The sequence below is a fragment of the Agelaius phoeniceus genome, chromosome 1, assembly GCF_051311805.1.
Source record: "Agelaius phoeniceus isolate bAgePho1 chromosome 1, bAgePho1.hap1, whole genome shotgun sequence".
Taxonomy (NCBI): domain Eukaryota; kingdom Metazoa; phylum Chordata; class Aves; order Passeriformes; family Icteridae; genus Agelaius; species Agelaius phoeniceus.
Genome location: NC_135265.1, coordinates 3,811,386 through 3,836,673, shown reverse-complemented (window position 1 = coordinate 3,836,673; position 25,288 = coordinate 3,811,386). Strand labels below are relative to the sequence as shown.

Here is a 25,288-nt window from a genome sequence, read left to right as displayed (position 1 = left end):
CTGTGGGGTGCATGGTCAGTAGACAATTTGTGGGACAGCCTAAAGGTTATTAACCTTCAAGCACTGAGGCATTGCATGAAACCTGATGGGTGCTCAGCCAGAATTTTTTTCTTAAATCTGCAATGTTTTCTGGGAAGGAGGAGAATGTGTCCAAATTCTGGCATGATCTTGTGATGACAGCACTGGTCATGATGGTTTTATAAGATTTTTGAGGGTTATAATAATATTAAATGTTTGTAAGACATCTAACTGTTGCAGTCTTACTACTGAAAGCACTTGGAATTCAGGACAACCTGGATATTTACATTCTCCCCAAGTGGGAATACAAGGTAATCAGCAAAATGCAGGTAAGAACTGAATATTGTCAGCAAACATTATTTTGAAGGTATGTGTGATGGTGAATTAAAACTTTGTAGGTTTAATTTCTCTTACCAGCTTTTTTTCATTACTACTGAAAAAGTAGATGTAACATTATGGGCTGAATTTTTTCCATGTTACACCTCTGCAGGGAAATCTTGCAGTTCTTGAGATTCTGTAGCTTCTGAAATGAGTTTAGGAAAAAGTACGAGATTTGCCCATGATAAATACATTTACAAGTGTTCATTTACCAGTCTAGGGCTTCATCCTCTGGAATGAGCTGATTAAAACTGACAGGAACACAGCTCTAATTTTGTTTTAGACAAGCCTTTGAAAGTTAGCATAATTAAGGAAGGTATAAGGCTTCAGAAGAAAATGAAATAAATCCTTAAGCATACACTACAAGGAACATTTACCCACTTCAGCTCTCCAAAGACACTTTCTTGCATTGGATATGCTCAGTTCCCTCCCTGACCCACCCTACAACCAGGTCCTGGAGGCTTCAACAGATATTCCCAAAAGCAGGTACAACTTCAGTTCCTCACAGCTGTAGTGACTCTGGGAGGGGAGAGGCTTCTTTCCAGGCTCTCAGCATCCCCACAATCTGTGTAGGGAAGCAGACAGAAAACATCTGAAAGAATTGAAAAAGATGAGCAGGGTTGATGGACAAAGAGCCATGCCAGAGGAGAAAACAGGGTTGTAGGATGGACTTTTGTGTGGAAAGCTGGGAGCTGGGGGTTATAAATTAATTTAAGGACTGACATGAGATGAGAATAGAAGAACAGAGAATGATATTTGAAAGAGATTTCATATTTTGAGTCTCTGATCTTGCAATGTTGACACTTGCCTAATGTTGATGGGGAATTTGAAGTCCTTCAAGAGGATATCAAGATGATACAAACTGAGAGACAAATGAAATAAATTTCCCTTTAGTTCTGAGTAAGAATGGGTATTTATGAAATGGAATTCTGCTGGCCTGCCTTGAAGCTCAGGATGAGATGAATGAGCTGAGTGTTTGTATTTCTAGACTTTGGCTAAAAGACTCAACTCATTGACATTCAGACACTGAACTTTCAGAAGTCTGAAGCAAACTGGGAAGAATCCTCTGTGAATTTTGCCTTCAACTCAACGCCCAAACAGGTACACAGCAAAATTTGTGTTCGTGTGCCTGTCAGGAGGCTTTGATTTTTGCATTTTAAAGTGTAGCATGGCAGTCATTACACTCCATAAAAACACCCAGATACACTGGACCCATATAAGAAAAAGGTTTCATTATAAAAAATGAATTGATACTAACTAATTGATACTAACTCTTAGGAGAGTGTTTCTCTTATGCCAATCATGTTGATTTAATATGGGATTAGTAACATTTAGGACTGTCCATCCCCCCAAAACCATTTTTGTATTAAAAGAAAGGAATTAGTCTTGCCAGGATCATAGAGAATTTCCATAATCCTGGCATCAATCACTCAATTCATCCAGTCCAGTCTTTGGGAAAAATCAAAAAGTTGCAAAGCTTGAATGCAGCGTGGAGAATTGTTAATATTTATCTCCCACTTCACATCCCTGTTACGTCACTTCTGTGCAAAAAGATAAATGCTTCAAATCAGCAACTGAGAGGAGAAAGAGAAGCCAAAAAGCAGGTGAAAGATGCTAAGAGAAGCTGAAGAAGTGAGGTCTGGCTCTTGCTTTGGAACATGAACTCTTATTCTTTATATCACTGTGCCCTGCACACCCTGAGTCTGGCAGTGCTTGTAAGTAATTGCATGGAAAAAAAAAAAGCTTTTACTTCATTGTGTTTCAATAATTGTTCATTTCCTTGTGGGAGCAGATGGTCAGATACAGCTTTATTTTAAATTTTTTTTTTTTCATGAGTCTCTTTTCTCTCTGTTTGCTTTGGATTCCAGTTAAACAAGGCAAGATGCAATGAAAAGTGTGAACAGCAGCAGAAGGGACCCACTTTGTGGGATCTTCATATCAGTTTATTTCTCTGCTTTCTTATGACACACTCAGTACAGAGAAACACATAAAGAGAAACTCTTATTTTTTGTGTGTGGGCTCTGAAAGACAGTGACAAAGAAGAAAAAACTGGAGGAGGGCTGTTACACCAGAGCAGCTGAGTTTTGACAGAGTTTTCTTTAATTTCAGATTCTGCAGGTTTTTTTTTTTGTTACAATTTCATCTGCCTTGGTGGTAGCACTGATATTATTTGGCATGTGAGCAGCAGAGATGCTATGCTGCAGGTAACAAAGGAGTGGAACCAGCAGGGATGTTTAGGGCAGATTTAGAAAAATCCAAAGGCATTAAAAAGCTTGGAGGTCTTGTTGATATCTCACTTTGGACAGAGATTGGCAAACCAAGATCCCACCAGTATCAGGAAAGGTTTGTGCAAATCAGGGGCAGGATATTATCTTTGCTTTTGAGAACAATCACATCTTCAGCATCTTCCTTTTGCCATGCCTCCTCTACATCCTTTTCTCCTTTCCTGGGAATCTCTTCCCTGAAGGGACATTTCATGAGGGGTGGCACAGCAGCTTGAGGGTTTTTTTTTTTTCTTCATTGAGGAAAATAAACCACTGTGAAATGACTGAACAGACTTTTTACTGATGTGAAACAAGAGATTCCTTTGTATCACCTGTGTGACAAGCCCACTTCTCTGTAGTGGGAATAGATCAGTGTGATTGATCCTAAGTAGAATATCAGGATTCAGTGCTAATGGTTAAACATATGACTGAAGGTCTCCATAAGAACCTGCCTCATTTACCCAAGAGAAACAGAATTTTCTTCTACAAATTTGGGTTGCTTTCTATACTATTATTATTATTATTATTATTATTATTATTATTATTATTATTATTATTATTATTATTACTATATATACAATTATATACTGATCAAAACCAAGTCTATGTGTTAGTGTAGAATGAAAATCTCCTAGCCTGGGTTGCATACTAGAGGATAGGTGAACAACCCTCATTTGAGTATCAAATGGTGGAAAAGCAGCTCTGTTTTTGTTGTGGGTGTAATTTCTTCATGTGCTTTCTCTGGAAAACATGAACTCAGCTCCTGGAGAGGTTTGGAATGCTTGAGAGACTGACTCTCATCTCCTTAAACTGGGAGTCTGCTAGAGGTAAAGTGGTTTGAGATGATAAATATACCTAATACACAGCCTGGGAGTGGAATAAATCTTTTTAGTTTATTTAACCTGAGTTTCTGTCATATCAGATCTGGCACTCAGTGTCTGCTCAGGCAGTGGTTAGTGCTGACTTGAAAATAAACTGTGACAGCACCTCCTAAGGCTGGCTCTTCTTGAAGGAAGAGGCAACAATTTAAATACCTGGTACTGGATCAGCCTCATCTTTACATTTGAGATGCATGTGCTAAATTAAGTGTTCTCACAATCTGGAGACTTAGAAAGTAAAAGTAGAAAAAAAGACTTTCCTGGAGTTTCCTGGACTGGTGAATGAGCCAAACAAGCTTTGCTCTTGCCATGAACATTTCAGAGAGCAAAGGGAGTTTTGCCAGGCAAAATCTCGCAATGCTTTTTTGCCAGGAGAAATAATTTAGAATAGTGAAAATGGGTGCATTTCCTCCTGCTGAGGTTTTTCTGGGCACAGTTCACTGAACCAAGAGAATGTTGTAAAAGAGATTTTCAGTAAATGGTTTGACTGTTTTTTCTACTGACTAATAAAGCTGCTTCTTGCAATAGCTGTCATACACCGTGGTTAGGGAATTTTCCTGCAGTCACTGTCCAGGGTGAGCACAAGGGGAGAAATAATATATGTTGGCATGAAAAGAGGCATCAAGACAGCAAAGCTTTTCAAGAGAGATGCCAATTTTCTGTAATTCTGCCTGCCATTGCATTTCTTAGTGAAGAGAAATGGAGGGTCTCTCTAGACCCCCTGGTTCAACTGATCTGCATGACACCCCTGGGGCACCTCACAGGTCAGATCTCCCCCTCCTGGGGCAGGGCAATGTCTGTGCTCTACTCCATCCATCCATCCATCCATCCATCCATCCATCCATCCATCCATCCATCCATCCTCCATCCATCCATTATCCATCATCCATCCATCCATCCATCCATCCATCCATCCATCCATCCATCATCCATCCATCCATCCATCATCCATCCATCCATCATCCATCCATCCATCCATCCATCCATCCATCCATCCATCCATCCCTCCATCCATCCATCCATCCATCCATCCATCCATCCATCCATCATCCATCCATCCATCCATCCATCCATCCATCCATCCATCCATCCATCCATCCATCATCCATGCATCCATCACCCATCCATCCATCATCCATCCATCCATCCATCCATCATCCATCCATCCATCCATCCATCCATCCATCCATCCATCCATCCATCCATCATCCATGCATCCATCACCCATCCATCCATCATCCATCCATCCATCCATCCACCATCCATCCATCCATCCATCCATCATCCATGCATCCATCATCCATCCATCCATCATCCATCCATCCATCCATCCATCCATCCATCCATCCATCCCTCCATCCATCATCCATCCATCCATCCATCCATGCATCCATCCACCATCCATCCATCCATCCATCCATCCATCCATCCATCCATCCATCCATCCCTCCATCATCCATCCATCATCCATCCATCCATCCATCCATCCATCCATCCATCCCTCCATCCATCCCTCCATTCATCCAAGTTCCCCTCCTCTAACACACACCAAACTCCATTCAGCCTGGGGAAGGAGCTCTGCTTTTCACTGCTGCCTTAAACTGATCCATGGCACTGCTGTCTGCAAATTTGGCAGGAAAACCACATCCTCCTAAAAGTGCAGTAAATGAGAAGCAGATGATCTTGCAGGGCAAACATGTGGAGATAATGACATTTTTAACTACCAGGGCCCAAGCCCCAGAAAAACAAATGTTGTGTAATTAATCCACTGCTCTCCAGCAGCCTGAGAGCCTCGATTTTTTGGTCAATATGCAGTTCAAATGCTCTGCAGGCCAACAGGAGACATGGACATTAACATGGAGGGGAAAGACCAGCTTATTGGAAAGGACACAATCTGCCCTCTGAATGAACTGAAAGCCAGAGAGTTATTTTCCAAATTCCCTGAATATTAATCTTCTCTGGTTGGAAGAAAACTGAGCCATATGCCAGCCACCTGTTCACCATGCAAGTCTCATCCTGGGTTCATTTTCTGTTTTGTCTCTGTGTTTTTGTGTCTATATTCACAAATGCAGAGCACGCCAGTACCAGTGGCCAGGGTGAAGAGATAAAAGTCAGAGTGTCTCTGATCACAACTCATCTTTTGGGACTGGGGACAGAGGTTAAGGCTGGACAAGCACATATTTTTTTTAATTTTTGTGAAATAGTCCTGTGCACTTCAGCTCGGTGGTGCATCCTCAGCATCCTGGGTGTAACAGCCTGGGCAGATTTTGTCCTTTACTGCCCAAAGTTCTCTGTATACCTTCAGATCCTTCTGTGGTTCCCATATAAGTCTAAATAAGGACTAAACAACTGAATGTCTCCTGCTGTTCAAACCCTGGGTGTCACTTTTTTCTTCACACCATCATACCAAACCAACAAATGCTTTGGTGCAGAATGCTTTTTTATTTTCCAATAAAGGAGTTTTGCCTCCCACCCTGTGTAAAGAAAGGCAGATGGCAGAAAGGAGAGAACAGATTCACTCCTTTTGGAGTGAAGAGCTCTTTCAGGTGACAGTTTTGCAGTAATTGTCTGTGATTTCATGATGATGCTGCTTCTTTGGAGGTTGGCAGGGCTTTGTCTGTGCACAGGTTCTGCAGCATTTCCTGCAGCACTGATAAGAAAATGAGCCTGATCAGGGGCATTGTGCTTTTCTGGGGCCTTATTTAACAGGGTCTAGCTTAAGTTAGGGTGTAAATGAATCCTGCACTCAAACTCAGGCTCTAGCAAAGAGATCTTTTATTCTGAATGTAGCCAGAGGAATTGATAAACTTTTCAGTACAGAGCTGTAACTACCAGCTTGTGCAGAAACAAGCAGCCTTTGGATGGAAACCCTAAGCACTGTTCTGTGTCCCTAAACCTTTTTAGATGCAAAAGTAGGTCTGGACTTAATGCCTGACGAGATCCCATCCAACCCCTTCTAACTAATCCCCCAAAATTCTCCTCCTGGTAGGTTGCTGGGAATGTCCACCCAGAATGTGATTTTATGGTGGAGCTGAAGAAAAAGGAGGCTGAATGTCTGGATGCCCCACAAGAGCATGGAAATGCAACATCACCAGGTATCCATCCATGTGTGAGGGAGAGGGAAAGGACCAGAGTCAGGACATGGCCAGGCTGCCAAAGGACATGAGAATTTTATTTATGCTCCCACATGCTGTTGTGTTGTCAGCTCTTCTTCCATCTACTCCCATTCTTTCCCATTTTTTTTTATTTTTCCACAGTCCTTCACATTCAAATATTTACCAGAGTGAATCCTTGTGACCATGTCCAATTCCTTGGCATCATGCTTGCTTGTTTGTGAGGATGTGTTGATCTTTAAAAATAGGGCAACCCCTGAACAATTATGGTGATCTGATCTTTCTTCCAGCCTCACTCTTCATTTATTGCATTCTTTCTGAAAACTCACCTCAGTCTAGCACAGGGGTCTAACTAAAGCAGATTAAATAGCAGTCTGGGGGTGTTTATTTCTCATAATAAAAACTGTGGCTAAACTATTTTTATAAGATATGGAAGGGGTGGAGTGGCAGAGTTTAAAAAGGTTTGGGGTTTTATTTTGCTCAAATTTAACCATGCTTAAAAATATATTTCACTTTCTGTCTGAGGTTGCAAGAGAACTTGGGACAAATTGTTGTGCTGGCCAGAGGCAGATGCTGGAGAGATTCTTGCCTTACCGTGTCCAAACATCCTCTTTCACTTCATGAAGGAGCCAGGTGATGTCCTACCATGGTTATTCCTGATGTGTGTCTGGCAAGAACATTTCTAAAAAGGGAGGGTGAAGACAGAGAATTTCATGTTCCCATGAGCTGGATCAGAGAATTACTGCAAAGGTTTTAGGAGGATCTGAGGGACCTTAGCAGTTCTTCTCATATTTTAAGGATTATCCACAACTGGATTTGATTTCCATAGTCTCTGATGAGGCCCTGGTTCAAAAATATGCTGAAACACAAGGAGTGATTATTGTATTTGTGGGGTGCCCTGTGGCAGGGAGGAATGATGAATCTGATTCCATGTTCTCAGAAGGCTAATTTATTTTTTATTTATTTTTATTTATTATTTATTTATTATATTTATTATTTATTATTATTTATGATATTATATTATATCAAAGAATACTATACTAAACTATACTAAAGAATACAGAAAGGATACTTACAGAATGCTAAAAGGATAATAATGAAAACTCCTGACTCTGTCCAGTCTCGACACAGCTTGGCCCTGATTGGCCAAAGAGTGAAAACAACTCCCAGCAGAATCCAATGAAACAATCACCTGTGGGTAAACAATCTCCAAACAGGTTCCAAAGGAGCAAAACACAGGAGAAGCAAATCAGATAATTATTGTTTTCCTTTTTCTCTGAGGCTTCTCACTTTCCCAGGAGAAAAACCCTGGGCGAAGGGATTTTTCCAGAAAATATGAACGCCACAAGTAATTCCTTGGTTTCCATTGTGCTTTGGGATCAGTTTGTTGTGTGAGTTTCCTTCAAAGCTCATCTGGAGGCTGTCTAGGTCAGAACTTAAGCTTGGGGTTTCTTGAGATTTATGCTGTGATTGGTGTGGGATGAAATGAAAGGCAGAGGAATGAACAATGTGATTGCTCTTAAAGACCAAGGTTGGAGATTCAAAGCAGAATTTAGGCCTTGGAGCAGCACATTTGCTGCAAAACTGCAAACAAATGCCTTTGTTTCTGCTCCCTCTCTGGGTAAGCATGGCCAGTAACAAAATGTAAGCCCACAAGGAGCAAACCACCTTCCAGGAAAGACCTGGATTTGGCAGTTCCACAAGAAAAAGAATCTGCAAAGCCCAACCTCAGCCACATCCAACACATGCTTGTTATAACCGAGGGATAAGGAAAATCCCTTTCATCTGTGCAGATTCATTTCCTGCCCTGGGATTCTTGACTTCTGCTTCATCTGACTCATAAATATTGTTTGTGGAAGCATGGAATGGGCTGCTTATCCCAGCTTCTGATCTGCTAGGGAAGAGTAAGCCCCAGGGCCGGTGGGAATGAGAAGGGATATGGTGGACAGATGACTGCTGTGCAGAGCAGAAATTTATGGAGCAAGTACTTCCCAATCTTCTCCAGTGTGCCTGATATAATTTCTTCCTTGTCCTTCCCACCTCTACTCCATCACCTCTTCTCTCCCTTCTTCCCATTGTTTGTCTATAAATAAAATACAAAGTTTTGTATCTGAATGTGCACAGGAAAATTTTCCTACTGACTCTGCGAGATGCTAATGATCATCTTCTCCTGGTACAACTTTGTACCAGCCAGAGGTCTTCTCCTGGTTTTTATTTCCCGTATTATCTTGCCCCTCATTGAGAAAATTAAAGACTTCTTTTCCAGCTGGGATGATAAAAAGAAACTGCACAAAAAAGGGCTGGTCTGATCCATTCCCTCCCTACCATGTGGCCTGTCCAGTAGAAGATGAGATTCCTCTTGAAGAAGTAAGTTCAATTACACAAATAATAATAATAATATGTGAGTGGTGTGCTGATATTATAGTATTCCTTTCTATCCCTGAAGAGAGAAACTCAGAAAGAAGCTGCAATTTCTTTCTAAGTATGGGATAAAATTCCAATTTTTACTCTGGCCACTTATTTTGTAAGATAACTGAGAATGTTTTATTATTCAGGTGTAACAATAACAAAGCCAGCTGTAAATTCACAAGTATAACAGACAAAGATGTACCACAAAATGCTCATAAAATGTGAATTAAGACATTTCAGTAATATCAGTCAGCAAGATGAATTTGTAGTATCACAGCATCTGTACAGAAAGTGTGCTGTTAAAAGACCACTGTTCCAAATTTAGCAATATCTAAGGAAAAGAGGGGTTTTGGGTGTCTCATGCTGCATTAAATATCTAATTCAACAATGGAAAAAAAAAAGTCCCAAAATCTCTGTAATGCAGATCAGAATTTGACATATTTCTTCAGCCAGATTTTCACTGTTGGTGATATCTTGAGGTTACAGACAGAGGAAAAATACAGTGCTTTAACTAATAAGGATGAAACATGGCTCATATCACCATGGAGAGATCTTGTACAGGTTCCCAGAGTGGCTGTGGCTGCCCCTGGATCCCTGGAAGTGTCCAAGGCCAGGTTGGACAGGGCTTGACACAACCTGGGATGGTGGAAGGTGTCCCTGCCCATGGCACTGGATGCTCTTTAAGATCCCTCCCAACCCATTCTGTAATGATTCCATTATTCTGCCTAAAGGAAACTCCTCAGTTGTGGATTTATCCACTTAAGAAGTTGATTATTTTCTGTTTTACACATCTGATTTGTTGCCAGCTATGGTCAGCCTAGCACAGTTTTGATGTTTCTCATGGAATGGTGCATCCAGACTTCCTGGCGAGATTTGGAGCTCTGAGGCACTTCAGTGAGCTCTGGCTGGAATTGTGCATAGTCAGAGATTTGGGTAATCCTATAGGACTCACAGTTCACCCATTAGACAGAAAAACCCCATTATGCCTGGTTTCCACCCCATTTAACTTCATCAGTCTCAAAAGAATACTGTGAAAATTGGAGCCAATCTCTGCACCATGGATCTGTCTTAGTGCTTTGGTCAGGATCAGGTGGGAACTTTCCAGGGATGTCTCTTGGCTGTCCCCACTTACTGCATTCACACTGAGGCATGCTCCCAGAAAGGATACTCTGATTTCTTATGGATAAAATTGAACTGGAAGGTAAATTCAGGGTGCACCTGCTGTGCTCTGAGCAGTAACAACAGCTCAGCACATTGGGTTGGACTGTGGATAATCATAAATCTGCACACTTGGATGCAAAGTCCTTGGCATAAAAGGTTTCACTCTACTGATCCAGGAGTTGGAAGTAGATGAAACTGGAGGTCCCTTCCAACCCAAACCAGTAAAGGATTTATGATTCTATGACCTGCTCTTTCTAAGGCAGTTGTAGTGATAGATCCTTTTTGTGGGTCACAGAAACCAATAAGGTCTCATTTTCTAAAGACTTGGATTGTCTTCTGAGAGTGTTTTCCTTCATTAACTATAAAAGTAAAAGGATGAGAAAAAACAGGTTTGTATTAATAATTAAACAGCTCAACCCCGTGGCCAGGCTCTTCTCATTCTACTACAGACTCATATTTAGGCAGCTAATTTTTAAGCACCTAAATAAATTAAATAAATATCAGTCTTATAATGCCTGAAGTTCCATTTAAGGCTCAAAATGAGCATCTCCCTTTCCCCAAGTGAACTGTAGGAATGCACTGCACAGCTGTGCAGATTTTAGGTAATAAAAGCATTGAAATGGGACCCCAGAGACAGATCATGTTAGACTGGAGTTAGATTTGCAGCCTAGAGCTTATTCATTCTGTTTTCTGCTTTCATCTGTGATAGCTGAAGTCAACTTATCCTCACTCAGGGATTGTGTCTGATAGAGGAGCCACTTAAATTGAAATGGATTTTGACTGGCATTCCAACTGAGCAGCAGCTGAGTTTGGCAGCAAGAAAAACAGAGGAAAGAAACAACCCCAGGAAAAAAAAATACAGAAAAACCCCAAAAAAACAACAACAAAAAAAACCAAACCAAAACAAAACAAAAAAAAAAAAAAAAAAAAAAAACCAAAAAACCAAAAAAACCCAAAAAACCACCAAAACAACCCACCACAACACAATAAAAATTGAAAGGAGGAATAGACAGCAAAAATGGAAGTAGGGAAGCAGAGAGCAGGAAAGTGGAGAAAAATAGAGAAATGCTGATAGAATTCTGTATTCATCATGCTGCCAGAAGCATTGTCCTGCTAACTGCTGGGGAGAAAACATGGAGCAGAACACAACATTTATAAAAATTGTGTAAGATTTTGAACAATGCCTTTTTGAAGACTGGTGAGGGTTTTTATGTTTTTGTGAATGAGCTTCAAACTACCCAGATCAATACATATTTCAGCATCAGATTGGGCTGCATCCACACAACTGTGGAATGGGATTACACAAAAGAAACAAAATGAGTGATTTAAGTTGAATTTTGCCGTGGGAAAGAAGAGGGGGAAAATTAGGCAGTTAGGGATGTCAACAGAATGGAAGCACCAAACAAAGTAAAAGAGACAATTTAGTAAAAACCTGTCATTTAACAGCAACTTGTGTGACAAATTGTTCTCTTTTCTAGCAATCCTACTTTTCTACTATAAAGATCATCTACACTGTGGGATACAGCGTGTCCATCTCCTCCCTCATCATTGCTGTGACAGTTCTGATTGCATTCAGGTAAAGGTGTCCTCTAACCAAGATTCTTTTCACAGTTCTTAATTTCTTAGACTGTGGAAGACAACATTAGACATAACAAAATCATAGAAGTAGAAATTCAGGCGAATAAAAGTTTAAAAAAAATTCCAGCTATGTTGGTTAAATAATATGAAACTGAAGCTGGAAATTAAAAGGCATCAGAGAGAGCCAGGAATAAGATTCAGATCTGGGGAATAAACCCAGGCTGTGTCTTGGCAAAACTCAGCAACTCACTTTGATCCTGAAGAACCAACAGAAAAATTTACTTGCTTTAGGCTGGAATGAAGATTTTTTTTCATAAACTATGCATGCCTGCCTGTTATGGCTCCAGGGAATTTTTAATAAGAATATACACAAAGGACTTGATTCTGAATTAATGAATGTTCCTATCCTGTTCATTGGATTGATTACTATTGATATATTTACCACTAAAGACATGTTTTAAAGTTAGTTTCAGAATTTGGTCACATTTGGTGAGAATTCTTTCTTACTGAGTTAGGTATTTTATACATATTTATAGATATTTTCAGGTCTAATTAAGAGTAAAAGTATTTTATAATTTCATGTAGATTTAATGTCTGCCACCATGTGGGATTTATTTTATTAATTTTTTTATTTATTTATTGTATTTCTGTGAGACAAAAAAACAAATAGAAAAAGAAAAAAAAAGGCAGGAGTTTTATTATTATGCTGTGAGAATCAGGGTTCTCTAGGGAAAATTTCTTGACCTCTGCTGGTTCCTAGTTCATGTCTGGAAGCCACCAGATATGTTTATTGACATCCACTCTGACCTCAGGAAAACAAACCAGCCCAAATGAGGGGAAAGAAAGAAACAATGGACATAAGGAGACGCAGTAATAGGGAGGAAAAAGTCATAATTAACAATGGGGTTGACATTTGAGGTCAGCAATAAAATTCTGCACACTCCAGGTGAACTTTCAGATTAGGTGACCCTCAGATTACTGGGTCTGGATAGAATTTGGCTTTTAGTGGAACTTTGATTATTAACTCAAGTCCTCATCCCCAAATGAAAGCATGAAGCTGTATAACTCCCTCAAAATCTGTATATAATAACAGCAAAAATTTAATCTTAGTTAACTGGGAATTTAAGGTAGATGTGTGAATTGAATTTAAAGTAGATGTGCAAATTGAATTTAAAGCAGATGTGCCAAATTGTTTTAAAGCTCTTCTGTGCTTTTACTTAATTCATCAAAATAACTTTGGCAAAGTAAGGAAAAACCTATAATTCTGCTTAACAAGTAAAGAGATTAAAATGTAGATTGGGGCTGATTTGCATCACATGAGGAAGTTTTCTGCCTCTCTCTGCAAGAGCTCAGTGGATCAAAATGTTCTTCCTAAATGTGTCTGGAAGTACCTGAGATAAAACAAGGGTTTATTGTCTATTTTATTTACTGACAGCAGAACAAAGTTAATTACCTCAGAGTGACCTCTCTTTTTTCCCAGGAGGCTTCGCTGTCCCAGGAATTATATCCATGTACAGCTCTTTTTTACATTCATCTTAAAGGCTATTGCCATTTTCATTAAGGATGCTGTCCTTTTCCAGGAGGAAGGCATTGATCACTGCAGCTTCTCTACAGTAAGCACATGAAAAGCAGGATATTGTGGTATTTGATGTTTTTATGTACCATTTATTTATGGTTTCACTTTTCATCCCTCTTTTTTACGAATTTTTCTGATAATGAAAATGATATAATTTTCATTCAGTATATTTTACTTCCATAAATATGTACATTATGGTCTCCTAGGTTCTTAAAGCATCCATTTGTGATGTTGCAGCGCTCTAAATGAAATTTGGACTTTGACATAGCAACAAAGTAGTATCATTACACTGTTATGTGCCAGTAACCTGAAGTCTAAAATTGAAGATCTCTGAGTACATCAAAGAACAACTTTTAAAGCTTATTCTTCTGGAAATGTTGGGTTTCCTGTTCTGGTTGGAAGCTCTGATCTGTAAAGCACAAAGCACTCAAGGTACCAGGCGATGAATTTAGCATTCATCCAGCCCCAGATCTTGGCAATGTTTTCAAGGGAGGTTTATGGGATGGTTCTACACTGCTGACAGCCACACAGAATTTTAGAGCTGAGCATAAGGAGAAAAATGGGTCCCTGAACCTTTATTGAAGGAGCATTTGACACTGAAGGTACACTCAAGGCAGTGAACTTGTGAGAGAACTCACATGCTTGGGAGCCCAAGTTACATTTCTAACATGGAGATGGAAAGCAAAATGCAGAGGGGGTTCCAAAGTGTTATGATGGCTAAAGCCTTACTACTCAGAAATCCATTTTACATTTGAAGCTCTCAGTTTAAACATCAGTTAATAGTGAGATCTTGTTCTTGGTAGAACCCAGCCAATATCAGAGATGTGTCCTCCATGGTCAAACCAAGAGATGTGTCTCCAAGCAATGCCTAAAGTGTGACTTTCCTGTTCCTCAGACTGAATGCAAGATCTCTGTGGTTTTCTGTCACTACTTCATGATGACCAATTTCATGTGGCTGCTGGTGGAGGCTCTCTACCTGAACTGCCTGCTGCTCTCATCCCTTTCTCATGGAAGAAGATATTTTTGGTGGCTGGTTCTCTTTGGCTGGGGTAGGTTTTTACGAATTTTAAAGGAAATTAGTAAAAGGCAGGGTGTTAAATGAGGCTGGAGAAGATAAGGCTTCACAGAGACTACAAGAGCAACTTCCAAGGGGTACAAGAAAGCTGGAGAGGGATTTTTCCCAAGGAATGGAGTGATGGGACAGGGAAATTCCATACTGTGAGAGTGGTGAAACCCTGGCACAGGTTGCCCAGGGAGGCTGTGGACTCTCCATGCCTGGAAATGTCCAAGGCCAGGTTGGATGGAGATCTGAGCAACCTGGGACAGTGGAAGGTGTCCTGTGGGTTGGAACCAGGTGATTTTTAAGGTGGCTTCTCCCCCAGGCCATTCTATGACTCCATCATTCCATGATTCCATGGTTCTATGATTCTATGACTCTATGATTCCATAATTTCATGGTTCTATGACCCTACAATTTTATGATTCTATGATTCCATGATTCCATGATCCATTCCCATTAAAAATACTGGATGTGGAACCTAGTTGATCTAACTAAAGAACCTAACCTGGGCCTTGCTTCCATTTTATTTTTATGTGCATACTAGCCAGAAGCAATCAAGTTTTTTTATGGCAATAAAGCCCTTGTGAAAGGGGTGGAAAATCAATTATATTTGAGAATGCACAAAGAGACATCCTGCAGTCTCAGCCTTCTTCACCCCACTGAAAACACCTCTAAGGAATTATCACAAACACCAGAATTCAATATGCCTTGTTCTCTTTGTGCAGAATGGTTACACAGGTTGGGAAAGGGAATTGTTTTTTTCCTAATCAGGAACTTTTTTATTCCTGGCATTTCTACAGCCCATTTTTTGCACTGAGATATTGTATGAATGGAGCAGCTCTGTCCACTAAATAACAGGACAGTGAAACAGCAACATCTCCCCTCTGATTTTGTTGTTGTCTGGAATAAATTCATTTTTAGATTCCTAAAACACTCAGAGGTGTTTTAGGAATCTGAAACCAAGTGGGTGCCCACAGAGAGTTGCTGGGGAAGGAAAAAGCAGAGCACTCCTCCATGGCAGGTGAATGCCCTTGGCCAGAGGAATATTTCATTGCTTCAGGGAGGGAAATCCACCTCTGTTGCCATCAAAGATTGAAAGAGGCCAGACAACTCAGCAAATAGAATCACCTTTTGTGTTTTAGGGACTGTGTTTAAAACAATTCCTGTTACAGGAACTGACCCCAAAAGATAATTCCAGCTCTCAAAAATGATTGATCTGTATCATTGCACCAGAGTTTCAGTGGACAATTGGATTAATTATACCTTATTTTGAAATGTCTGTCAGGTTTTCCAACACTTTTCACCCTTATATGGATATTGACAAAATTCTACTTTGAAGACACAGCGTAAGTCTTTGTTTCCCACATTATTCCACATCCTTGAGTTATATTTTTAATTGATTGCAGTGATTACATACTTATGTTTTTCTAAACTTATTATCATGTTCACAGATGTTGGGATATTAATCAAGGCTCTCCTTATTGGTGGCTAATCAAAGGACCAATTATAATTTCTGTGGGGGTAGGTACTTCTCAGTTTGCTGATATTACTTAGAAGAAAAAAAGGCTTTTGAATTAAAATTGAGTTTCTTTGCTGAGTTGTAGGAACAGGAATGATAAATTTCTACTGTTAATTGCCTGGGTCCAATGCAAACTAAAAAGTTCATCTTTCAAACAAATTGAAACTTTCCTAGAACTGTCAGTTTAGTTGAAATTAATAGCAAATTAGTGGACTCAATATTCCTTATATTTGAAAACAAAATTTTAGCATAAGAGCTCAGAATCAGACATAAATTTTAATACAAAACTGTCAAGGGAAATAGGTTTCTGTTCAGAGCTGACAACTGATAACAGCTCTTGAGCCTGGCATTTATGGAATAAACTGATGGGCTTTAAATGATCATCATAAATGTTTACTCTCACAAGTCATTAAACCCAAGCAGTGTTTGAGAAAGCAGTTAATGGATGACCTTAAGGTCAGCTATGAAAGCTTAATTTAATTGGAGGACAGATGGATGCAAATGAGGGGTATGGAATCACAGAGTTTGGGTTGGAAGGGACCTTAAAGATACACACAAACAATGTGAGTGAAGAATCTCTAGTTGAATTCTGGCCAGAGCTTGCTGTGTTTCAATAAAATATTTCATGTCCTTCGACCTCTGTTATTTCTTCTGCTGGAATTCACATAGAGCATCACTAATGGATAGAATGAGAGTGGACTTTGTGGTAAAATGAGGACATTCTTAGACAAAATTAAACATTCAGCCTCACCTAAGGAAGATCTGGTGTGCACAGACACTCCAAAAATGCTTGGGGAGAATCCCTCTGATCATGAAAAACCGAGCAGCCTCACAGACTTTGCATAAAGCTGTGCCAAATTACAACTGCAGAAAAATTTATTTGCAAGTTAGGATTGACCTTGACTGCTTTAGAGCTGAGCTAATGCTCCTCAAGGGCTCCTTCAGAGCCAACAAAGGGAAATGTGCACTTCTGGCAAGTTTCAGATGCAGATTCACCTGAATATCTGCTTTGGGAGGAGGTGAGCTGCCCCCAAGCCCACCTGAAGCTCTATTCACTCTCCTGGCTGGTACTCCACTGACTGCAAAGGCAGAGCAGGGTGATCAGCTCTGATGGAAATACCTCATTGTAGAGGTATTTAGGCAGAAAAATTCTAATATTGCCCAGAGAGATCAACCAGAACTTAATGCAATGTTTGTCTCTGAGGAGAATCCAACGGATTTGTGCTACAAAAGGTAAAAGAGGTAAAACATAAGTGATGAAAATATTTTGCTGAACAAAGTGCAAGTCTCAAGTTTTCACCTTCAGCCATTTCTTCAAGCAGGAATGCAACTTATTTAAATACTTGTATGCTGCCAGCAGGGATAGCATTAACAACCTTACATTAAAACTGCACAAATTACATTGTAACTAAAGTAAAAAAAAGAAGACTTACCAGATTTTCTCTGCAAAGTTTTCCATCAGAAAGTAACCTTTTCTTTTTCTTCCCTCTCACCCCTCAAATGTTATGAACAGGTCAATTTTGTCCTATTTATCAACATCATCAGAATTTTGCTGAAAAAACTAGACCCTAGACAAATCAACTTCAATAATTCTTCTCAGTACAGGTAATGTATGGAATATTTTTTAAAAAATCAATTATTTCAATATTAAGAATAAAAAATTATGTTGTCTTTTCTAAACAGAGAGGTACTTGCTCAGTGTCCCAGACAGGCTCAGTTTAACTGGTATTAAATTTTAGAATTCCCAACCTTATCCCACTCCAAAGGAAACTAGTCAAAGGGTGAGACTCAAGCCACCTCATATTGGCCAATGGGATTTATTCAGATCAGCTCAGATGTCTGCCTTCCAATTAAAATCAATGGGGAGACAATGAAATTCATTCAATTGGAATTAAATCTCTTATTTAGGACAGGAAAAATTACCTTCTATATCTGCCTTTCTCTGTATGAGAACTGCAAAGGAAGACAGCATATTTACTTATATTTTATAAATATATTTATATATACTAGTTTCTTTTTCACTTCTGTTCACCACTGTGGCTCACTGAGTGCATTAGCTTTTACTCAGAAAAATAATATTACCTTATTTCTTCTCATCTCCTGTGCTAGACGTCTGTCAAGGTCAACTCTGCTTCTAATTCCTTTATTTGGAACCCATTACATTGTCTTCAACTTCCTCCCAGAATATACCAGCCTGGGGGTTCGTCTTTATTTGGAGCTCTGCGTTGGATCTTTTCAGGTAAAATTACCACAGGTCCTTTGGTTCCTTCTTACCAGTTTTTCTATTTTAGCCTTTTGTCCTCATCACAAGAATTGCACAAAAAAGAACCCTCAGATCCTGAAACCAGTGTCTGCTCACAAAGTTCCTGGTTCTCTGCTGAGTTAAAATGTCTGAAGAGGTGACAAATCCTGCTTGTCTCTAGGCTGGCCTCCAGATTTTGGAAATACAAAATTTCAGATAAGTGTGTAAATCGGATGGGGGGGCCAAAGTCAAGCATGGAAAATCTTGCTTGCTACCAGTACTTGTCCACCTGCCTTCCCTGACTCCAGTAACAAATTCAAGCTGACTTGGGCTGATTTAAATCCTCCAGAGGCAATCAAAGCTGTGTGTCCAGCTGCCTTGCTAATTCTTTGTTAAAGAATAAATTGATAATTAAACATAAGCATCCAGCAGTGCCTGGTGACAGGCTGCTGTCCCAAGGAATGCCACGTCCCTTCCCCTCCTGAAAATATTGGGTTGATGGCCCCCACTGCTCTGGATTGGCACACAGGGCATGGACAGCTTGAGGAGCTTGATGCCAACAAGAAAATTCCTGCTCTGGTGTCCCCTCCAGGTGGTTTTGCTGCCTGAGTTATGAGCTGGGCAGGATCTGATTTCCCTTTGCTTCCCTCCTGTTCCCTGTGCTGTGCCTCAGTCCAAAGCAGCAGTTGTGGGAATGCCTCCAAACCTCCCCAGGGACCAGATCTCTCCCTGGATGGGTCCATGGGATTCTTCATGGGATGGTTCTCAGGGAGCATCACCAGCAATCCATGAGTTTGGTGCTGGTTTATTCCTCTTGAGGATTGACTCTGCTGTGTCAGTCCTGCCCAACAAACCCTGTCCATCAATGCTGACCCTCTGTTACAGGGAGGGGACCTTCGCTGAGCTAATGAGTAGTTAACGAATAATTTAATAGAATAAAAGGTCAAGGTGTTGAGCCAGGATCTGGTTATGTAGATCCTTTGACCTCCTAGGATTTCTCCTGGATTTATCTCAGTTCAGAATCTTAACAAACACATTCAATAGCACAGAATTGGCTCTCATCTGGTAGTCTACAGAAATACAGAATTTGGCTGGAGAGGTGTGTGACCCATCCATGGATCTGCTTCAGCAGTCTCTGTTTTACTTTCTTTCCAGCTGTCAGTGAGTTGGGCTGGAGAATGGACCACACTTCCATAATCATCAATCACATTTGTGAATCCATAGCATGTGCCTGATTTTGATGAAATGCCCCTAACCAGGTGTTTATCTTTAAAGCCATTCAGCTTTATTGGAGATCCATAAATTATCTTTCAGCTTCCAGCAATCTCCCACCTATATTGATACTCACTAATTCACATAACATTAAGTCAGATAATGTTACTGGCTTTTTCAGACTGTGTTAACCCTCAAAACTTTTTTTTTTCTGGCCTTTTTCAGGGGTTTATTGTGGCAGTTCTCTACTGTTTCCTGAACCAAGAGGTAAGGGAACTATATCAGATATATTTTCCACAATACTGCCTTCAGTGGCAAATATATAGTTAACAATCAGTTTCATACAAAAGATAACCAAATCTATCATTTTCTTATGTCTGTTACATGGGTAGCAATGTTGATGAATTTCATTTCAGTGATCTTCATGGGAATGAAGCCATCTAGTGGAGAAATGAACTTTTACTACTTTGCTATTCTGTCAAGCATTTTTGATCCTTTCTGCACATTTTTGACCTATAGCAGGGCTTGGAAAACCCCTGCTAAGTCCAGATCTGAAAATACAGCTTGCTTCAGTGATGCAGAGGGATCTCCATTTACTGAAGGTCTATGTTTAAATTGGAAAGAATTTAAATACATACCTTTACCCAATAGTGAAATATATTTTTTAGTATTTTTAATAGTCTCATGAAGCATCTCAGTATTTTTTCATGTTGGTAAATCTGATTTTCTGTTTAGAATGTATAAGTCATAATTTTAATGTTGATGGGAGAGGAGTCTGTCTTTTAGCTTAGTGTCCATATCCAGTCTAGATGTGATAATAATGCATCTTAAAGGAATTCTACAGAAAACGTGCAAGTTTATCCTCCACATTTTAGAATATGTTGAAACTCTGGGATTTTCCCTCACTTTCTGACTCCAGAGTAGCTGAGATTGCTCCTTTGGGATATGACTGGGATTCAGTTTCAGACTAACACTCTGCTGGATTCTGTCTGCAGCTCCTGAAAAGGAGAATCCTGTTCCACATATGTCCACCCTTCTCCCCAGAAAGGGCATCCCTGGAGGGTCAAAGGTGTTTTTAGGAGATGAATCGTGCCCCTGATCACTCTAGACTCCCTAGACTGTATTGCTAAACCTTCATTTTCCAGTTTAAATTCAAGGGCTGATTAAGCTTTCAAACAGTATTTAATTACCTACATGTGCCATGGGCCAAACTTTCTGAACTCTATCAGAATTTTCTGAAATATTAAATTAAATATTTTAAAATATATTAACATTCTTAGCCTTTTGGTTGAGTTTATGGCCATGAATTACTGGTTTAATGATGCTTGTGTTTAGATAAAAATCCTGTCATTAGTTTATTAATAACCCTAATCCCTTCTAACCACAGACCACAGCTGCACATCTAGACACACAGCGCTTCCATACAGAAATTCCCTCCCTATGAAACATCTGGGGAGTCACACTCCTAACAAGAATCAGATGTGACAGGAGGCTTTAGTGGGTGGCCTGGACCCTCTCTGTGCTCCTGTGACCATGCCAGTACATGACACACAATGACACAGCTGTCAACAGTACACAGCAAACCTCTCCTGACTGCTGCTGGCTTTCCCCTCATCATCTCAGATGGCAAAGCAGCATTATTTCCCAGCCACAAATTGGAGAATGCTGATTAAGAAACTTGCTGCAGATTACACTTTTCTAGAAGCAGATGGAACCAAGAAAACATCCCTTAGCAACTGAGAAAGAGCAGGCAATGTGGAGAAAATATATTTCGTTGTGTAGGCTACGTTGGTGAGATCGATGGTAGAATAAATATTCATAGGAATATTTAAAAAAAAAGGAGAAGGTAGATGAAAAAAAAGCTGAGATGTTTTAGAAATGGAGAAAATGGTTTACAGTGCTAGAGACCTCAAGCTTTCTACTGATAGAACTTCAGGAGAAGTTTCCATCAGTGCAGAAAGATGGCCATGCTGAGACAGGATTCTACTTCTTTCTATCAGCTAAAAAGGAAACTAACTTGTCCAGAGATGTCTAAAAGGTTTATTCTTTTCTAGCCCCTTTTTCTGTCCTGCTTCTTTCCCACTGTCTGCTCCCCAGAAGAATTCCACCACAAAAATTCAACCAGCTTTTTCCTTTTGTTCCTCAGGTGCAAACGGAAATCGGCCGGAGGTGGCACAGGAAGAGATACGGGCTGGTGCCAGTGTGGAGGAGGACCAGGTGGACTGTGCCCTCCAGCTCTGGGGTGAAAATGACCACATCTGTGTGCTGAAAATGGCCTCAGGCTCTGGAGGGAAAAAATCCAACCAAACAAACAAAATTTTACCAAACATAACTATTACAGTTTATCCTGAGCAAATTGGAGAAGGATCCCCCAATTCTGACCATGGGGCTTTTCTGCAGGACAAGCATTGCAAGGACAGATTAAATTAATTAATTAACCTGATTCATCTTCTAAAACAAAATAATCCTCTCAGTGATAACTCTGTGTGCACCACAGCACACATAAAAATCACCTGTTCTGGTTCACTTCTACACTTGCACTGGTAGAGCACTGTGGTGTTTTCAGGGTCCCCCATCAAGGGCAGGAAAGATGAATCTGACCCCATGTTCTCAGAAAGCTAATTTATTATTTTATGATATTATATTAAAGAATGCTATACTAAACTATACTAAAGAATACAGAAAGGATACAGACAGAAGGCTAAAAGATAATAATGAAAAACTCCTGACTCCTTCCAGAGTCCCGACACAGCTGGCTGTGATTGGTCATTAAGTAAAAACAATTCACATGAAACCAATCAAACAATCACCTGTTGGATAAACAATCTCCAAACCACATTCCAAAGCAGCAAAACACAGGAGAAGCAAATGAGATAATATTGTTTTCCTTTTTCTCTGAGGCTTCTCAGCTTCCCAGGAGAAGAATCCTGGGCAAGGGAATTTTTCAGAAAATATGATGGTGACAGAGCACAAAGTACTTATGAATGGACACCAGTAGCACCCTCCAGTGACACCATAGATGGCCAGCTCTGGAAAACAGAATTAAATTCTAATTTAGTGGGAGCTGGAGTCTATCCAGCTTCTTCAAGCTTTGTTCCATGTTCTGATTCCATAGGCATATAAATAAGAAGCCCAAAGTCTTGCTGAACTGCATCAGAGAAAAAGCCCTTTTATGTTGTCTTTTTGCATTTTCTCTTAAGTAGCAAAAAGATTCAATTTCACCATAAAACACCCTCAGGTTCTGAGGTTATTTCAGGAGTTACAGGTTAGAAAATTCCTGACAGCCAAGTAGCAGGAAAGGGAGGCATTGGGAAGGCCAAAACTCCATATGATAATCATTAAGGAAATTCTTTGCAAGGAAATGAAAAGAAAAAGCCAAATTTTTCACAGAAAGAGAATGAGACCCCCAGGATGTGGACTGGGAGACTGCTGGGAATATTGCTAAATATTTTCTTATGTGTGACTGTTTTTGCTTTCCAGTGTTGTAAAAGATTCAGAAGCTTGAAAATAAACTTGGATTCCCAGTGTTTGTACTTGAGTGGTTTTGTTTTGTTTTATTTTGTTTTTTTTTTCCACAATGGTTATTGTAACCTGTAACTTAAAAGATTGATTAAACTTTTTGATGGGAATATCAGGGCTTGGAAAGGGGTGAAGAAAGTTAAGCTGTACCAACCAGTGAGGATCATTGCATCAATACACTTCATCCTGCTCTTCTGGGCATTTCAGTGAGCTGCTAGATCTGATTAAAAACCAGAAATTTCCCTTTGCTGTGTCCAGGTAATTACACCTAACTTGAAGAAATGGAATGTTGCTTTACCTAATTTTTGAACAGAAGTTCACTGCCCATGATTTTCCTCTTCCAATTTAAAAAATAATGATTTAAAAAAAAGGTGTTAAGGTGTTTTTTTAAATTTTTTTTTCTTTGTTATTCTTCTACCTGTGACAATTACAGCAATGGCTGGATTCAGACCTAAGGGTGGGAGAAGTTGTTTATTTCCATTTCTGAAGTCACTCCTTGGAACACATTTTACAATGTGGAGCCCAAGACATTGTTTTTTACTAGTTTCCTTCCATTATCCAGAAGAATTCCAGCTGATCTGGGTGGAGAGGAGGAATGAACAGAGAGAAGCCTTCACATGGCTCTCAGTGTCCCACAGCCCCCAGCCCTGGTGGAAAAGTGGCACAAGCAGCAGACATGAGCTCTTTCCTGGAGAGGAATGGTTTTCAGCCTCCCAAAGACCATGGTCTCTATCAGCTAAAATGATAACTCAGGAAGGACAGATAAATTTTACCCATCTCTCCCCATAAATCTTTAGATAGAAAATTTCTTGCAGCTGCTGCATTGCTGCTGGTGTGAAAATCAGCAAACACCAGTGAACACCATCATGCTTGAAAAGCATAACACAAAAAGCAATAAAAATCAAATAAAATTCCTGAACAGATCAATCACTGTGAGGCTCAGCTGATTTCTGAATGTGTGATGACACTTTCTGGTCTCCCTGTCTCAAATAATGTTTTAAAGTGTCATATTAAGACTCTTGACCATATCAAATTGGTTTTTTGGATTGTAATTAGCCCCTGAAATTCTGAAATGGGGTTTCCACGTTGACTCTGTCTTTAAAAGGATGGGTTAGTAACAGATATGCAGACACCTGAACACAGGGACTTCTCGGGGCTCTTGTTTTTAGAGAAATTTGGATTAAGGGATTGACCCCAAAACCAGTTGGTCTGTCCAAATAATTTCCATTGGCTTTGTATCACCTATAATAGCAATTATTTGGCTGCATTCCAGTACCTGTGGCATCCATTGTCACCTAAATAGGGTTATTACACACTGAGTCTTTGTCCTTCTCCAGTCATCTCAGCTTTTTCTAGCATTGAAAAGAGCAGGAATCTTAAAGATATCAATTTCTCCCTTCCTGAAATAAACCTTAGCTATTATCTAGGGAATGATTTCCTTGGATATTGCTGAAACTGGAAACAGAAGTGGTTAAAATCACCAGATATGACTCAAAATATTTAATTAGAGTATTAGTATCAGTTATGACAAGGCATGAAATGGAGATTAGGATTGCATTACACTTTTACTAAATCCCATATTGAATATAAAATGTTGAGCAGGATTCAAAAACTGAAGCCATTCAGCTTTTCAGGATGGGAATTGCATTGAATTTAGATTATTTTTATGGCCTTAACATGAGTTTAGGAGCATGTGCACACTTATCACATAAGATTATTTTTCTACATGTTCTTGTCTGTCACATGCAAGGTTTGATAACAAAAGTATGAAAAGTATAAGCAGCAGAAACTCCTTAACCTTTGAAGAATAAATTTGGCTAAGTGTGATTTGCTTTCACTTGAAGTAGGGCCAGAGCAACAAAAGCTGGGTTGTAGACAGAAAATTATTCAAGGGCGTGCAAATTGCTACAGGGTTTATAATCCTATGAGTAAAGAAATAAAAAGGTGCTTCCAGGTCTGGGGGCATGAGATGATCTCACTGCAGGCTGCAGAAGTAAAAGAAATTCAGTTTAAGGTGTTAATTTTCAAGTTTCTGCTTGTTTAGGTGTAAGTTAAATTACTTGGCCTCAAAATAATGTCTTACCACAACTCATTGTATGCTATTGGTTAACTTTTCTGCTCCTATCCTCAAAAACACCTGCCAGATACCTAAAAATAAGCAATACCTTCCCAATAGTTTTTTGAATGAAAATATCCCATTTTTTGTGGGAGCACTTGGTTAGTTTCTTTTCTGTTCACATTCAGGTGGCATTTTCTGTTGGGCTTTTGCCCACTAGTTTTGTCATTATTTTTTCATCTTCACTCAGTCAGGCAATAACCCTTTTACACTGATTTTTTCTGTCTAGCTTAGTGCCTTACATG

The 25,288-nt window shown here is 39.7% G+C and overlaps 1 protein-coding gene across 1 annotated transcript; it reads left to right on the top strand.

Annotated features, from left to right (window-relative positions):
* The first annotated feature begins 1,978 nt into the window (after positions 1 to 1,978).
* GHRHR (growth hormone releasing hormone receptor) lies at positions 1,979 to 22,860 on the top strand. The gene is made up of 13 exons (XM_054646752.2): positions 1,979 to 2,111; positions 6,528 to 6,633; positions 7,177 to 7,284; positions 8,918 to 9,018; positions 11,700 to 11,797; positions 13,280 to 13,412; positions 14,271 to 14,424; positions 15,721 to 15,781; positions 15,887 to 15,956; positions 17,468 to 17,559; positions 18,064 to 18,193; positions 19,634 to 19,675; positions 21,555 to 22,860. The coding sequence occupies exons 1-13, from the start codon at positions 2,055 to 2,057 to the stop codon at positions 21,675 to 21,677; spliced, it is 1,275 nt and encodes a 424-aa protein (XP_054502727.2). The 5' UTR covers positions 1,979 to 2,054; the 3' UTR covers positions 21,678 to 22,860.
* Positions 22,861 to 25,288: the final 2,428 nt, after the last annotated feature.

Excerpts from the sequence above, each read along its gene's own strand:
- GHRHR (XM_054646752.2), top strand. The coding sequence starts at position 2,055 with ATGAACTCTTATTCTTTATATCACTGTGCCCTGCACACCCTGAGTCTG. Across the intron at positions 9,019-11,699 it reads ATGAGATTCCTCTTGAAGAA|CAATCCTACTTTTCTACTAT; the intron begins GTAAGTTCAATT and ends TCTCTTTTCTAG. Across the intron at positions 17,560-18,063 it reads AATAATTCTTCTCAGTACAG|ACGTCTGTCAAGGTCAACTC; the intron begins GTAATGTATGGA and ends CTCCTGTGCTAG.